Source organism: Camelus bactrianus, chromosome 23, assembly GCF_048773025.1.
Source record: "Camelus bactrianus isolate YW-2024 breed Bactrian camel chromosome 23, ASM4877302v1, whole genome shotgun sequence".
Taxonomy (NCBI): Eukaryota; Metazoa; Chordata; class Mammalia; order Artiodactyla; family Camelidae; genus Camelus; species Camelus bactrianus.
Window position 1 is genome coordinate 24,504,799 of NC_133561.1, and position 17,561 is coordinate 24,522,359.

General features: G+C 41.6%; 1 protein-coding gene across 6 annotated transcripts in view; it reads right to left on the reverse strand.

Annotated features, from left to right (window-relative positions):
* Positions 1-287: 287 nt before the first annotated feature.
* PROX1 (prospero homeobox 1) overlaps positions 288-17,561 on the reverse strand; it is a 52,921-nt gene continuing 35,647 nt past the window's right edge. For 5 of the 6 annotated variants that reach the window (XM_074351821.1, XM_074351824.1, XM_074351822.1 and 2 more), the window contains exon 5: positions 288-5,920. In XM_074351821.1, the coding sequence (XP_074207922.1) occupies positions 5,732-5,920 (189 nt within the window). In that variant the 3' untranslated portion in view covers positions 288-5,731. The remainder of the gene's footprint in view (positions 5,921-17,561) is intronic. The other variant, XM_074351826.1, reaches the window with a different exon arrangement.

Consider the following 17,561-nt stretch of genomic DNA (forward strand, 5'->3'; position numbering starts at 1 on the left):
CACAACCTTGTTCTAAGCCAAAGCTTTTGTTGTCTTTAAATTTTGAGGGCTTAAGTTAAACCTGTGAGAAGAGGTTTCAGACAGAAATCTGGCCCACTGCTACAAGCATCTGAGGTGAAAAAAAGATCATTTTTAGAAGCTGCATGCATTGATGTGCGGTCAGTCTAATGAAGAACTGTAATAACAGGAAAACTGATGTTACAGTCTCAATTAGCCTGCTGTCCACTAATTGAACACAGATCCAAAAACTACATGTCACAGTTTTAAAAAAAAAAATCAAACGGCACTGAGCTTGTAATGTATAGTTTATTTTGCACAAGCTTGCATATATACTGCACATACATTCAGTTTAAGAGAAGATGGAAGGCACACAAGGCAATTGGACTACTGTATCCTTTAAGTGGTACAAAGCAAAAGGTAAAAGTTCGGAGAGAATACAAAAGCTGAAACACACAAAGTAAAACCCGCTTCCCACCCTCCCCCCGACAATTTTTTTTTTTTCTTGTTTTAAAATTTAGTAGCTGCCAAACTAAATTTTTTACTTTTACTTTAAAATCAATTGTCTACTGCACCTTTTTTATTTACTTTTTAATATGGACAGGGAGTCTCATTGTTTTTTTTTTTATCATATCAATTAATATTACAGTACATCCTTGGTAATACAAAATTGTACACCTTCATCAAATAAATTAGGATAAATTAAACCAATAAATTATGCAAAGTCTTCAGAACAATAGACAACAACAAAAATCCACAGTTGAAATTGCCTCTAGCTAAAAAAAAAAAAAAATCAAAAGTTGACTTTATCAGTTCAGTTATTGTACTATATTCAAATCAAAGGGTCTTTATTACAAAAAAAAGAGCTTAATAATGCTATTTACAACATATTGCTAAATAATATAAAGGCAGTGTTTTGTCACGGTTTATACTATATACATACAAGAAATGGCTGGGACAATATTGGGGGAAGCCATGACCCTTGATTCTTCTAGGTATTGCAGAGACCAACCCCCAAAATATTTGCTTTCCTAATTCTAATTTTGAGGTGGTAATATACAATTTTAAAATGCTTTTGCCCCGCTAGGGGGAGGATTCAAATATTTTAAAAATAAAGAATGAATCCATTTTCACAAAAGAAGGCCAATCTGCTTACTTTTTCTGCTCATGTTTGTGCATTTTAGGGGGTATCAGATTTGAGAGAGGGCTTAGTTGAAAAGACTCAAAGTCCAGATGCTTCCAGATTCTGTTATATCCTTAGAAGGATGATTATAAGAAGATGCAAAGGTTAAATACCAGTTTTGATCCCAGCTCTGAACACGAGTATCTTAGCTTTAGTTTTATAGATGGTTTACAACCAACAGATCTACAGAAAACAAAACTGCATTTCCTTCAACATCACATGTAAGTGCAAGACAGTAACTGCTCACTCATATGAACCAGTTACGTTCTTTTAAGGGGAGCTTTTTGAAAACAGTGCTTCTTGTAATTTGCAAACACAGAGTTTGTACCAGAACGAAACATTTGTACTATTCACACCAATGAATATTCTATAATATACACGGCAAAGAGATTCTGCTCTGTCCTCACCTGCACGCTGCTTCTTTCAGGGGAGTCTGTAAACCACTTTTCCTTGGATGAATTTATGATTGCTTTTGGGGAACATCCTATTTTTAACGCTCCCCCAATCTTTAGCTTTATGATTTAATTTGACCTGTATGTGTGTGTGTGTGTGTGTGTGGGTATGTTTGTGTGTGCATGGGGAGGGGGTTATATCCTAAATGTCTTCATGTACATAGAAAAGAAATTTCATAAATTTACAGAAACTGCATTACCCTTGCCCTTGACATCTGATGAAAGAGACTGTTATCTTTTCAAAGTAGAGAGCAGGATTTTCAAGAATGCTTTCAACTGTCTACACAGTCACCGTAGTGTTCCTAATAAACCCAACAGATGTTGTGAGAATGTAGTTATTTATTAAAATCTCATGTCTTATGTAACAACAGCCATGAGGTTAAATATTTACATTGCTTTATAAAAGTTCCCCTCTTGCTTTAGTGTTTTTGTTTTGCTTTTTTTTTTGTTTTTAACATTAAAAAAAATGATATTCACCCACATCCCCAGCACAGCAACAGAGATTCTGCAAACATAAAACACTTTAATTAAATAATACTGGAGGCACAAAGCAAACTTCAGGAATATGTGGGTGAACATTTCCTTAAATAATTACTACATTCTACCATCTTCCACTTGGTTTTACCATTTAAGGTGAAACGTCCTCATTAAACAGCCAGAGATACAGTAAGAATTAAATGTTTTGCTGTTGCAAATAGAACATTCTTTTCACAAAACATAACAAATGTCTAAAATAGGTCCTTAAATCTAGATAGGAAAAGGTAAGCTTTCCACTTCACACGCATATATATATGTATATTTTTACATGTGTGTATATGTGTGTATGTGTTTTTATGTTCACACATCTGTACACACATATGTAGCACATGGTATGAAATATTGCTTCTATACTACTTCTCATTAGGCTAAGAAAACACAAGATTTGCACCACAGTTACAAAAAATTGGCTTCTACAAGAATTTTCAAAACTCGAATGCTGCTCAAACAATTGAGGAAAAAATAATTTGCGGTATCAAACTGTTCTAAAAATTCTCTTCTTCAAAAACGTATTCTCCCGCTTTGTTTTAAAAAGACACAAAATATGCATAGCTATCAACGTTATGTCAAACAGCCAGAAAAAAAAAATCTAGTGTTTATTGCAGCTGTAGTAATTGGAAATAAAGTCAAAAGGATGAAATCAAAAGCCACAGAAGGCACAAGAACAATTGTACTTGTGGGAAAAAACTGGTATTTTGAAGGATTTTTAAAAAATCCCCCCGCTGGTGCATTTAGGTCTAGGCACAGACTATAACCTCAAGTGTAGATCAAAAATAATTTAGGGTTAGAAGAAAATAAGTGGAAATGTGGTATTTCAACATGGACTTTAGACTGTTTCTCTATGTAAACTGTCCCTCAGCCTTCACCCTCCCACCAGAGAAAGTTAACTTTCTCGCAAGTAGCCAATTTTTACTTGGTGAGAGTTGAGCTAAGATTTGAAAGATGGTGATTTAAAAAAAAAAAAAACCTGTTAAATAGGAGTTTTTTGAGAGACAGGCTTTTGTCATTTTCCAATGCACTGGGAGGCACAAGATTTTCTGATTGTAAGAGAATAAAAGAAAAAAAATCACCTAAAAGCAAAATGATTGCATTCTATTTCCAGGACAATGAGGTGAGCTTATTCTCATACTGCAATTTCTACTCTGAAATAATTTCTATGCCTTAGTGAACATTGGGAGGATATTACCGCAGATAAGCACATCAACATTTGGTTGTGAACACATACTTTTGCTTAATTCATCTATTTCAATTAGAAAGGCAGGGGAGAATCACACTAAAAATCCAAATAAGTCTGGAATCAGTACCGAATTTTGCCCCAGATCAAGAAGATCCAGCAATCTGCCTATATGTGTGAATACACTATGGTTTTGCCTTTTACCTTGCAAATAGCAACACAATGGTGATGTGAATTACACGGGATAGCAGAGACCCAGTTGTATCCTGAAGCCAACGATGAATGTCATACATTCGTGCATGAAGCAAGGCAAAAGAGTGTGACCACAAGTTGAGATTGCTTCCCTACTTTGTGCTGATTGGATTTTGGGGGGGGGGCAGGTGGTGGAAAGTTTTGCATTTTATTCCAATGTGATCATTATCCAATTTTTTTTTTTTGCCCCAAATAAGCAGGAACAAGAACAAATCGGATCTGATGGCTCTGTGTGTGCTGTGTTGGAGAGTGCAAGCTGGGTGATGGGTTTGGCTGTGGGTGCAGAGCGAAGCCGGGGGTGTTCCGGCCGGTGCCCCTGCACTCTGTCCACCCCGCGAGCGGCTGTGTCTCCTGAATGAGGCAGGCATCACAGGACTGCGCTGTTTAACTTAAAGTCAGCAGGTTTTAAGGCTTTGTGCTGACAATAATTGCCTTCATACATTCCTGTCCATCAGCAGAATTTATAAATGATGTGAAATTACAGCGATTGGGTCAGCTAGTTAGTCACACGGGTCAACCTGCATTCTCCAAAGTCAAATGTAATTTTTATAAAAATCAAGGGAAAACGGTATTTATGTTGTATATGATCTAAATACCAGGTTTGTTGCTGTGTTATTTTAGGAAATGTACATCAAATTCCCTAAGGGGAGGGAGGGTTCTGGAAAACACTATTAGAATGAAAAAGGAATTCTTACTGCATCTGCACACAAAACCCATCGAAGAAAACAAGTGTGAATGCTGTTCGGCTTTTTAAAAGCAAGGATTGGACGTTGTATACCTTTGAAAATCTGGGGAGGGGGGAAGAAAAAAAAAAGAGGAGAACCATTGAAGAAAGCACGAAATAGCAGCTGGCTTTCTTATGTGTGCTGAGATTGTGTCTTTTGGGTTAACTCCCAAACTCTCCCATCCTATACACTCTTTTCACATTTTGGTCAATACTAGCTTCTCAATTAGAAGAGACTTTATCAATTGCTTTAAAATGCTGTATCTAAAACGAAGAAACACTTAATCTGACTGTCACCACTTTGAATATCCATCAGGGTGGTGTGGAAATGTATGTGAAAATAGGTCATTCTCATGTGTACTCATCTCAGCTGCCAAACTTCTAGTGTGGGCAGGAATTTTATGGTCAAGTTGGGATGTCCTTTCTTCCTTACCATAGAAAGGTATTCAGAAAATAGTGTTTTTTTTTTTTCTCAAGTGTTAAATATTAAACAGAAATAATAATTCTTTTTAAGCATATAAACAAGGTTGAGGAAAGAGTACATTTGAAACTTATGTGCCTTTTAATATCTGAAGCAAGATAAATGAAAAATAACACGTGATAGGGGTTTTCTCTATGAAGAATGACATATACTCATTTATTATAGAGAAGAACCTATTGCAGAATTGAGGGGTGACCAGCGGTCACGTGAATTTCCAGTCTCATCTTGTGAAAGAGTCAGTTTTGCACTAAGTTGCTTTGCCTCCAGAAGAAATTGGTACTAGTTGGGGGTGTTTGCCATTTCCGTCAGGAAAGGCTTGACAGTTAGTGATCCTGTTTCTTTTTAAAATTGGGCCTTTTGGGATACTTTTGAAAAGTGAGCTGTCCATCTGCCACTGGTGTTATCTTTAAACATGTCATAAAAAGCTACTTACTGAGTTCAAACCAAACAAAATATTAAACAAAGTTTATCAAGTGGTTTCATTGAGTTTTCCGACCTTCACAGCAGGAAAAACAAGAGACACATCACTGACTTCAGCGTTGTGCTGTGTCATGGGTTCCCTCCGCCAACCGCCATTTGCAATGAACCATCAATCAAGCAGAAGCGTCCTTAACGAACGCCCTTCCTCGCTAATGTAGACTTTACACACGTCAACATTCTTTTTCCCTGAAAATTAACCCTATTTTAAGTCTCCAAATGTTAAGGGCCTTGGGCAAAAGTAAACTAAAGGCGGAAGGAAAAGAACCATCCCCTTGCAATGGAAAACAAGAGAAAAATGAGAGAAAGATGAGGAGGAATTACCAGCTGATTTCATAACATATCCATGCCTCCCAGACACATACATATGAAATCAAAATCTAGACACATAAAACTCGGACACCCAAAGGGGACTGCTACTATTCATACATTCAAAAAGAGTTGTTGAAAATTTCTACTCATGAAGCAGCTCTTGTAGGCAGTTTGGGGATTTGAAAATCTCAGGGACTTCACTATCCAGCTTGCAGATGACCTTGTATATGGCCTTCTTCCAGGAAGGATCAACATCTTTGCCTGCGATAATGGCATTGAAAAACTCCCGTAATGTGATCTGCGCAACTTCCAGGAATCTCTCTGGAACCTGCTGATACAAGGAGACAATGGCATTAATAAAGTTTTCAGTTTCAAGTCTCCAGTTCTTCAAAGGAAATTGAGCTAAGTTCTTTCTTTCAGAAAGGGGCTTACATGGCACCTGCATTTTCTAAAAATGGCCGGCCTCTATTCTCTTATGTAAAGACGTTATATATAGTAGCATCATAACGTGGAGTTGACATCTCTGTAGAGTTTTAGAAAAAGACGGGCACAAGAGATACACGCAGACTTACTGAAAAACTGGGATTCTGTTGTGAATATTCGGGTAGAAAAAGGGGACAGATTGTTGGAATTCCTCACTTCATTAAACAGGCGTATTCCCGGAGCAAGTCTCCACCTCATCTTTCAGAATTTGAATCATATTTCCATTATGAAAGCAAAGTGTGTTCTCAAAAGTAGAAAACAATTGGCTTTTGATATAAACTAAACCCACATTGTAGAGGGAAGAACACCAAAATCTTGGTTTCCTGCTTGTAGCAGAGGATTGATGACTCAAGTACTAAACTCTATATTAAAATGATCTTCACTGTAAAGTACAGGCAGACCTCGTTTTATTCTGCTTCACTTTACTGATCTGCTTCAGATACTGTGGTTTTATTTTGTTTTTTTTAATTTTTTTTTTTAATTTTACAAATTGAAGGTTTGTGGCAACCCTGCATGGACAAGTCAATCGGCACCATTTTTCAAACAGCATTTGCCCACTTCATGTCTCCGTGTCACGTTGTGGTAATTCTTGAAGTATTTCCAACATTTTCATTAATATTATATTTGTTCTGGTGATCCCTGATCAGTGATGTTTGATGTTACTATTGCAAAAAGGTGACAACTTAATGAAGGCTCAGATGCTTGTTAGCGTTTTTAGCAATCGTCTTTTTTAGTAAGATACGTATGTCTTTTTAGACTTAATGTTGTTGCACACTTAATAGACTACTAAAGTGTAAACATAACTTTTACATACACTGGAAAAAATTTTTAAAAAATCATGTGACTTGTTTTATCACAACATTCACTTTATTGCGGTGGTCTGGACCAGAACCTGCACTGTCTCTGAGGTCTGCCTGTACCTTATGTACAAAAAAGAGTAAGATAATGACATTCACACTTAAGCCCCAAAACACAAAATTTGTACTAAAAACTAAAATCCTACATCGGAAAATATCTTTACCTTGAGATTAGGATTGTTCCATAAGAGTGTGATTTATGCAGCTGAAAATAATAAAAACCAACATTTTTGGAGTGCTCATTATGTGCCAGGCACTGTGTTACGTACTGAATGTGAATTACGTCGCTCAGTTCCCCCAACATCTCTGTGATTATTCACCCCATTTTACAGTGAGAAAACTGAGGCTCAGAGAGATTAAGGGAATTGTTCGAGGTCATGTGTTCCAAGATAAAACATTCTCCAAACATTCTTTTCAGAATCCCTATATGTTAATCCTTTTCTCTCACAGCAATTAATACATATGTATGTGTGTTTTGTGTGTGTGTTTATTAATTGTTTATTAATAGTCGTTTATTTAATAGGCTGGCCCAAGGAAAGGAAGAGTGAATGATGCACTCACTTTGTATTCTTCATAAGGTACATGGTAAATCATGGCCTGTCTTTCCCCACAACAAGATAACGGATTCACAGAATCATTCCATGAACTCATAATTTTCCAAGTACACCCAGACAATCTGTAGATTTCTTTCAGTGGGGCACTTATACATTAATAATGTTTTATTTTTACAGTAAGTACAGACATGTGAGGAAGCAGATGCCCTGTAGATCTGTCTACACACATACAAGGACGGGAAGATTTTCATCTCAGGTCAGACTGGCCACTTACCCACAGTAAAAGGAGGGATTGTCATTTTGAACGTATTTGACCCCTTTCTCCCCACCTTTTCTCAATTTGCATGGTTGACCTTTTATAATGACAGTAACTGTTAAAGAAAACTAAAATGATCACCAGACGCCCCTACTTTACACATTTGGAGTTGGACAAAGAAGTTCAGGGCTTCCAATGGTAATTCACTTGCCCTTTGAAAGAAACCTAATAACTCCTGAGGGAAAAAAAAAAGGGGCCCCATGCAGGGCCGATCAGAATCTAGAAAAAGTGAAAAATTTGGTAGCCCCTTCCGAAGACCGATATATTGGCCAGTTTTCTCAGGACAAAGTTACCAGCAATGCCTGAAAAAGCGTCGAAGCACCACGCTGTACCCCTACCCCGCAACGGGTGTGCAAAGCCACACACCCCAATGGCCATTCCCTGCTGAGACGTCATCTGTGTTTTCTACTGAACTTTGATGATTTTCTCCCAATTCTCCTGCACATACAGGAGTATTTGCAGGATGCTAAGGGCCTGGAGGAGCAACGAGCCCTCCCACTCACCTGATTGTGAATGAAAAGTCATTAGGCAGCCTTTTTAGAGTACCCTCCCCTCTTCCCCAAAGATAATCCTCCACATTTTATCAAATGGGCACCACTGAGAGAGGGTGTCTGGCTGGAGAACAGTTAGGCAGTGCAACTCCCCACTCTAACTATTTGGTTTGGGAGCTGTTAGCCAAATGCTACAGAAACATAACCAGAGGCATTTATTAAAATAAACATTTCAGGAAGTGTAGTTTTCCTGGCCATTAGCAACAGATCCATGATGAAGACCTCTGTTCCTTGAACCCTTGGGGATGCGCTGTGGCACGACATGGCAGAGCTGTAGGGAAGGGAAAACCAGGGACGGCAGGGAAGACCAGAAGCCCCACCCCCTACAAGGACCCCAGGGGAGATGTGGGGAGCCAGGGGCCGAGGGTAAGACAGTCAGAGGAGGGAGATGCAGCTAGAGCAGCATCAGCACCACGGGAGGGAAGGAAGCGCAGCTCTAGGGTTTGCCTGAGGACAAATCAAGGTAATGTCTTTGTGGGGTGTGTGCAGCCTCCACCTGGTCATTCACCAGGTGGGTTAATGGTTTTTAGTGGGGTTTTATCCTGTTCTAAACATTCATTTCTTTTGTTAGTAATCTTGGGCTGTCTGTATGCTTATCTTTTTGTTATTTAACTTTTCACCTCCTTATATTGAGTTGTAATGAATTTATCATATGATGTCTTCAGATTAAAAAGTCCTGGTTTCTAGTCTGTGGACCCCTCATAATGCTTAACAGAGTTCTTTTGCACCGTCTCTGATAAACAGCTCATAAAGAGACCCCGCCTTCTGCTTTACTGCACATCTTTTCTAGAGTCACACTTGTCTTCTCCCTAAATACTTTTTAAAAAGGAATTTTAAAATAATGATTAAAAAAACAGAATTTAAAGAGCTGAACTAGATCTCAGAACTCATTTTATGGATGGAAAAATGATGAGATGATGAGAGTCTATAAGATGAAGAGACTCAAGTCCAATAACCTGTTCAGGTGTCTTTCCATTAAATCACGCTGCCTCCTTTTTAATGTATTTTCAGTAATTCCTAACGTATATGAGGCATCAAAGCCTTGACAAGCTGTGGACCCGGGATTGAGAAAAAACCACAGAAGAGCTAGTTGCTTCAAAATAAGTGAGAATGACACCAAAGATTCCCAGGAGGAGACCCCAGTGAGCGGTTTACGTTTGGGAAGGGATGAATTCTTTGCGAACAAATGAAATGCTTTTTGCTAATTCAGTGCTTATTTTGTGGCAATACTCAGGCAATGGATTGGGCTAAATGAAAGAAAGTTCTAATGAGATCCTCTAGCACTAGAGCAATTAATCTTTTTTTGGTGGCTCCAGAGAGGTAAATTGATGGGTAACAACTGATCTTCTGAGAGAGTGCCAGGGAATTCCACCCTCAGGTAGAAATATCACCCATGGAAAAGAGACCCTTACCTCTCTGCTAGAAAAGTTTCCCCAACTCCATTTAAGGAGTAAGTGAGGGGGGGCCTTTCTGATTTTCGGGGGTGCTGTCTTCGACTTCAGGCTTATGAGAATGGTGCTGCCTGTATTTTTCTGTACTTCTCCACAACTAATGGATTTCCAATCACTAATAAACATCTGCAGAAAATCCCTTAGTGACAAGTAATCCCTTATCTGGGTTTCTTTTAATAGAACCCAACAATCTGCAGAATGAACCCTAGAGTATCTCCTCAGCATCAGGTGGCAACAGTCAATCAAGTCCCTGGAATGCAAGACAATGCCGGCCGCTGGGAGGGGGAGGGAGGGCTGTGCCTTTGGACATGCCACAGGGGAAAAACAAAAGGCTCCCAAAGTCTCTGGCTGCAACTCTGCAGCTATTGTGGGAGCTGCGGTGCTGAGTGTTCTTCAGGAGAGGAGAGTGGAAACTTCGCTTTGATAAAAGGCCTCCCAATATAGGAAACTTACCCCAGATGGTCTCGAGTCTCCTTGCCTTGATATTTGGAGGAGGGGATAATTGCGAGGAGGTACTTGAATGCACTCATACATTTGAAGGGGGCTGGCCCGCAGCAGCCACCCATATCATCACCATTGTTTGTGCTTGAGTCTCAGAGCAAAGGAGGGCCTTGTGGGCTTAGACAAAATGGGGGAAATGGGAGGGCGTTTTCAAGCCTGCTGAGTCCGTGGCTGGGTTGCACCGAAGCACACACACATACACACACACACACACGCATGCACGCACGCTCGCACACACCGTGGGTTGGGTGGGTGGTTGTTTGGCTGTTCTTTTTTTTTTTTTTTTTAATCGGTATGAGTGGCAAAGACACATTTTCCCCCCGTCTTCCTCCTCCTCTTCCCAGTTGCTTTACCTTCAAGGATGATTTGTTTTATTAAACTGACTGTCCCTAGCCTCTGCAGTACATAATAAAAGCCTGACATAGCAGGCTGCCTGCCTTCTGTGTCCTGCAGACACTCATCATAAGTGTCAGGACATACCAAGGTTAGCGGTCACTGGAAGTGTGCTCGCTGGCCCAAACCTTGCCAAACGCTCTTGGCAGCTGAATGAATGTCACAGAGAATAGAAGGGGAATTACAAAGGTTAAAAAGAAGACAGCCTCTCCTATTTTCTGGAGACAGAGAAGCTGATTTTTCACACCTCTGAAACATCCACCAGCCTCCTGCGGGAGACCTAAACCTTGCCCCTCGCACAGCTCCCCGTGGATACCTTTCCATCCTCCATCCCCTTTAAAAATTGGTCCAGTGGCCTAGTTTCATCAGGGACATGATCTTTGCTGAAATGGACAGAAAACAAACCAGGTTGAGACCTCTCTCACCAGCCCCTCCCCAACAACCAAAGGCTCGAATGGCTTATCAAGCTTATCAATCAATAAATTGCAATCCTATCAAGGGAGCTCATCTTTCCAGTCCATCTCTTAAACTATTTTTTTTTTCAAACTTCAGTGAGGAAATGGAAAAGAAAAGGTACGTATGGGCAGAAATGACTAACTGATGGACAAGTGCAATCCTGCCTAATATTTTGGTGAATTACTTTCTGTGTGGGTTTTCTTTCTTCTTTCTCCTCCACTTCTTAAAGAAAAAAAATACTATAAAAGGGCAATAAAATGCTGACTGTAAGAAGACAATGTCAAGGAGAAAAGGGTAACGGTATTTTGGATACTCTTCACTGCTCGCCTTGGAGAGAGAGTTATTCTTGTCACAAACCCTTTTGTCTGCATCTGCTGACTGCCTGCCTGTAGCCAGCAGCATACTTTAACTGTTTTGTCACCTCCTAACATCACATGCATCAGCTGTTGGGCTTTTGTTACGGGTATTGTAGAACTAATCCGCTGTGGCTGCTCTACTGTGCAGTAAATAAAACAGAAACGGGCTTCTCAGACAATTCTGCATGAATATTTCAGATGGCTTTTACAACTCCGATTCACAAAATCAAATAAATAAATAACTCCCCCAGCCTTCCCCCCCACCCCAGCCTCTACCCACACACAGAAACAAAACCCCTCAAACTAGACCCAGATGCCTTCAAGTCAACTGCATTGAAGGCACTGACTTGAGCCTTCAAGCAATTGTTTGAGTGAAGTTGAAAGAATGGAGCTCTCTAAACTTCAGCACTGTGGTATTATTCATTACTAGAGTTAAACACAGCTGATTCTGAAAACTGGGTAGGGGCTTTGAAATTCTCAAGAGCTACGTTGCTCCTTGGACTGTCTGAAAAATAAATAAATAAAATATAATGCCATCAAAAATATATTGTTAGAGTTGCCTTGTCAAATGGCTTTTATTGTTTCCATCTGCATTTTCTTCCCTTCCACTTATCTGAAAGGGGTCAAAGGAAGAGGCTCGTGCATCTAATTTGCCCTAAGAGCCTGTCCAAAATGTTTAACCTGTAGAGGCGCACAAAAGGAAAATGAAACTTTGGGCTGGGTTTTTCAAAGCTGAATTTACATCACGAGGTCTCTTCCGGTATAAACAATGTACTGATCATATAGAGCAAGGCATTTTGCTCCATGACCTCCAAGTGTCTTTGGAGAATTAAAAAGGGAAAGGGCGTCTCTACGTGCGTGCGTGCATGTGCACATACAGGCACGCGTGCACACGCACACGAAAATCCTAGGAAATGAGACGGAGTTGAAGTACTTTCCCGAGCATCCATTCACCCTCGTGTGCACATGATTCCTCTAAACAAACTCTCCCATCCCCGCTGTTTGTTAAGTAAATATTGATCAAGGAGAGACATATCTCCTGATGGCAGGGGCACAAGCTGGGGACTTAGACGGCAGACAGAGTGGACTTAAATGGATAAACTCACATGCTTTGGTGACTCCTCATAGAGATTATCAGCCGAAAAGGCAAGAACAGACACCCAATTGCTGTTCCTCTCCACTGTCTCACTCTCACCGAATTCTCCTGCCAGAGGCAGAAGCGCGGACCCACGGGGCTATGAAAGGTGGTGACAAGATGTCGTTCCTGGGGGTCTCCTCCGCAGGCACGCAGGCATTTATCCTGGGTGAATGGCGGGAAGGGAAGGGGCGAAAGGGTGCCGGATGCTACCCAGCGTGAATCGTGGGATTGGGCTCCGGTGCCCTCTCATTATGGAGAAGAATCAGATGGGAAAACAAGCACGGATGTGCTTTGGAAAGCATAAAACTGTAGGGAAGGCGGTGGTTTGAACCTTAAGGAAGAGCCCAGTTCCTGGGAGCTGTTTCACTGTGATAAATACATGTAGGTGAAGCAGGGTTTTGAGAAATGTTTTGAGGAGGTTCACGTGCGTGATTTTATTGGCTGAGTCAACACATTGAGAAAAGTTGCCTTGTGTTTCCTAAGTTTGACTTTGGTCATTTCATGATTGTGACCTGAATCCTGTCAGGGGCTGAACGGCCACAGATGCTACCCCGGGAAGGCTAGTTTGAAAATCACCTCTAGAGACTAGGTTTGGTGTATTAGGCACTGAGCGCCACGGTCAAAGAGCAAGGTGTTTCAGTTAAGAGTTCCCACCAAATGGCTATGTGGCGTTTAAATTTTAATAGGATGCTCACACCTCTGTTTGGAAGGACTGGAGTTATCCAGAGAACACTGGCTACAAAATCGTTTGCAGATGCCTGCCGGGCCACACTGAATGAGGCCAAGGACAATTCTGCAGCCACAACTGGGCTCTGGACTGAAGTCTCTTTGACTCTGATGCTCCAGGTGACATTCAGCTTTCAGGGACCTTACAGGATTAGATTAGTGTGGTGCCCACGCAGTTTTAGGCTTAAGAGTGGGCTCACCTCCTACTTATGTGTTTTGCTACTTAACTATGTGAAGACTAAATGCTTATAGGAAGTGGCTAGAGTTCAAGGCTGTCCTTAAAACAAAACAACAACAACAAAAAAACCCAGTTACCCGCCCCACCCCCATGTTTCCTTAGTCTAAGCAAAGGAACACATGGCAATAACAGTCTGTATCATTTTTTTTTATAAACCTTCAAAAGAACAATGTTCTGTTGAGCAAAATTCAGTAGCATTCTGTAAACATTAATTTAAGGAAATCAATAGACTCAGTGAGCTAAAGCCATATTGCAAGATAAACTGGCCAGAGTGCCACTTTGTCAAATAGATTTTCGTTTTCTCGGCCTGATAAAGACAGTTTCAAAACGGGGCAAACGTGTTGCAACCAAGGTTTGAAAAGTATGTGGCCTTCAAACAGTCTGCTTGTTCCTCCTACAAAGCTGGATAAACATACTTTAAAAATGATAAGATGGTTGAGAATTGATTTGGCTTTCAAATTTTACATATAGTAGATCTCTTGGTTGTCTCACAGGGAAAGAATTACTGTGAGACAAAATACTGTGTGCACGTTCACTATAGAAAATAAAGGTACTCGAGAGAAGGGGTTAAACTGCCTTGAGAAAAAGAGCTCTGGGGGCAGTGTCGGTTGATGCTTGACTTTAAAAAAAGAGAGGAAGAAAGAAATCTTTATTCATGCTGACCTGATGGGCAACAGGCCTTCTTGCCAAAATCCAAAAGCCAAACTCTCTAGTGGGTTTGGGATCAGAGGTTCCAGCTGGTGGAAGCTGCTCCCAGTCTGTGCGCACCATGCAATGTCATGTTCATGGGCTGTGGGTGGGGGTGGGGTGGGGGCACCAACCCAGGGAGTGCTGGGGAAGGACCCTAAGTGAGATCCATGTGACAGCCTCAAGGATGCTCTCAGCCAGGCTGAAAGCTTCCGGGGTAATTAGGAAAAGTGGCAAAAGGGAAGTATGTCTCCCGTCTCCTGTCGCCACGGCAGGGACCTCCACTGCAGTAATCACCACCAAGTTAAACTGCCTGACACCCCCCATGCCACACCAGCCCTTATAAGTGCCAGCAAAGTGGCCACCAGATAGGACAACGGGGGAAAAGTCCCACTGGAGGACATGTAGTAAGAAGAACGAACAGCCACATGGACCCTGCAAGGAGGGAGGATAGGATCTACCTTGGAAGCACAGCGGAGCGCCATGAAAATGGATCACAGGAAGGGGCCTCTGGTCAGCCCACCTGGGCAGTGAGGCTCTGGCTGTCACCTCTCACATGGACTTCCCTCAGCAGCACGAAGGAAGGGCCAAGGCCTGCCTTGCGAGTGTCTTTGCTTCCTCGCCCTAATTTAACTCTTTATCTTTTAAGAGTAGTTATTCGGATAGCTCATGTCTTTGTCAAAACTCATGAAACTGCCCACTGAAAGATCTGTGCATTTTACTGTATGTGAATTACACTTCAATGTTTAAAAAAAGACCTTGACATTGTCCAAAAGAAAAAAAAAAAGAGTAGTTATTTGGAAAACACAGAATTCACAATAGAATTTCTACACCTTAAAGATGTTGACAACACACACATTGATAAAAACACTGCAAGGCTGTCAACAATGTGCTAGAATGGAACATTTTGAGTGTGACTTTAGGTGATAAAAAAAGAATGTCTTGACATCTACTCTACCTGTTAATAATCTGCATATACATTTTAAACTATGTGGACATTCCATTGGCGACTCTGTTTACAGATATCAAGATAAATAAAACCATCCCTCCCAGAGCCTCAGGAAAGGAAGTAATAGTTTGCTGGGAACAGAAGGACAAACGTCTTCACGATTAACTCTGTGAGACTGTCAGAATTATTTTGTGGGGCTGAAACTTGGTTCACCAAATAAGCTTAAAGTGGCCAGTTGATTTGCTCATGCTTGGAGGTTCTGGTATTGGATGCATTAGGAAATCTAATTATAGTTGTGTTATTTGTTGTAATGAAGTAAATTTGCCTTCTCTCCCCAACTCTGCGTATGTTTCAAAGAGTGACTCAGTGAGCAACAAACAAAATAAAACAAAAACAAAGTTAGAGAAAAAGCATCAAATACGAAAACCTAATCTTTTCTCCTATCCCTCCACCCCCAAGATGCTATGAAGCTGCTCTCCCACCTGAAAAACAACAGCAGGCTCTCTGCTGGAATTACACATCTGGTAGGCCGTTACGGTAAGAGCTGGACAAGACTATTGCCTCAAGGAATCGTAGAACCTCAGAAGTAGAAGGGCTCTCAGAGCTCACGCTCTACCAAAGAAAAAGAGTCTCAGCCAGGGGATGGCAAACTTTTTCTGTAAAGGGCTAGATAGTAAGTACGTAGGGTCTGCAGGCCACGTTGGGCCTTTGTTGCATATTCTTCTTCTTTTTCACAACTCTTTAAAAATATTAAAGACCATTCTTAGCAAGGGTCATAAAAAACAGACCCAGTGCCAGATCTGGCCTGTAAGCTACAGAGTGCCAGCCCCTGCTCTCAGCAAAACTTAAGAGCTAACCACTTTTCTGAAGGCCTGATGCTCTCTCATTCTTCACTAATCCTGCATCCCTCACTGGGTCAGCACACTAGTTATTCTTGCAAGAGGAGTTGGGATCGACCTCCCCGAATTCACCCCGCACCGTCATGCCACTCAGATGCGAGTGAGGCTGCCCAAGTCTACGGGAATAGACAATGACCCACATCTTGGCATCTTGGGAGGACGCCACTCTTGCCCTGCTTAGACTGAGAGCTCTTCCTCAAGAGCTTTCCTGCCAGCAAATATTCAAATGAACTCACTGAAGGAATCTATCCCTCCTTCATGACACAGGTAATGAATCAGCTCCGATGGGAAAGGACGTAGCACACCAGTCACTGTGCGGCGTTAACGAACTTCCCTTCAAGTCAGCCCCGTGAATTATGTGCCGTCCGTGTCCGAGTTCCAGACGGGCTGATAGTGCCTGAAGCTTCACTTCTGCTACAATCACTGGGTGAGGCGGTAAAGCAGACAGGGCCAAGCTTGGTGACATTCTCGGATGGGAGATTATTCAAGAACAACATGGCATCAACTCTCCAATATTGCGCGAAGGGAAGCTGGGGCACAGATAATCCACAGTTACTCCTGTTTCGTTCGAGAATGCATTACGTGATTGTTGTCTGCAGGAGATTTACCTTCATAATGAAGCTTCGCCTAGGCTAACATTAAAACTGGCCTGCGTGCCCTTTATTTGTGTTGACAGAGCAATGTCAGTGAGAAGCCTAGAGAGAAGCAGCTAGGAAGTGGGGTTCGGGCAAGACAGTGAGAAGAGGATTGCTCACAGTAAGCACCACAAAAGGGACTGGGAGATACGGATGATAATCAAGCAGAGCTTCAGAGAACACCAGGTCACGGCAGACACGGCCGCTCTGCTGACAGTTGCCCATGCCTCCCCAGTACCTGGGTTGTTTCGGGAAAGGACTGGGATTCAAGGCAGAAAAGCCAGAGAAATTCTGTTTTGTATTTCTAGGGAGTCCTATGGGTTTCTCCCCCACAATTACCCTTTGCAAAACTAAGCATGAGCCATATCTCCAAAGCAACCTAAGGGTTTGTGAAGGGCTTTGAAATTCCTTTTTCAAGGAAGGTAAATAGCTTGGAAAGGCAGAGAAACAGATTCCAGAATGGCCCGGGGGGCCTTTGGAGGCCTTCTAGAACCTTACCAACACACGAAGGGTCTTGCGGTAACGTCTGGGGTGGGAAGACCTGGGATGCTCTGCAGACCTGGGCCTGGCCCTGCTGAAAGGCCATTTCAGGACTCTGCATACAGAGTATTTTGTACATCTTCAGCTCCCTTAAGATGACAAATCTTTGAAAAATACCCGCTATGTTAAAGGAAACGCAGTGGCCTTGAAACCATAGCCTTTCATCTTCTTCCACCTACTTCTGCTTCTGATCATCCCTCTGCCTTCACCCTGACTCAACCCCCCACATTTGTTCTCAGTGA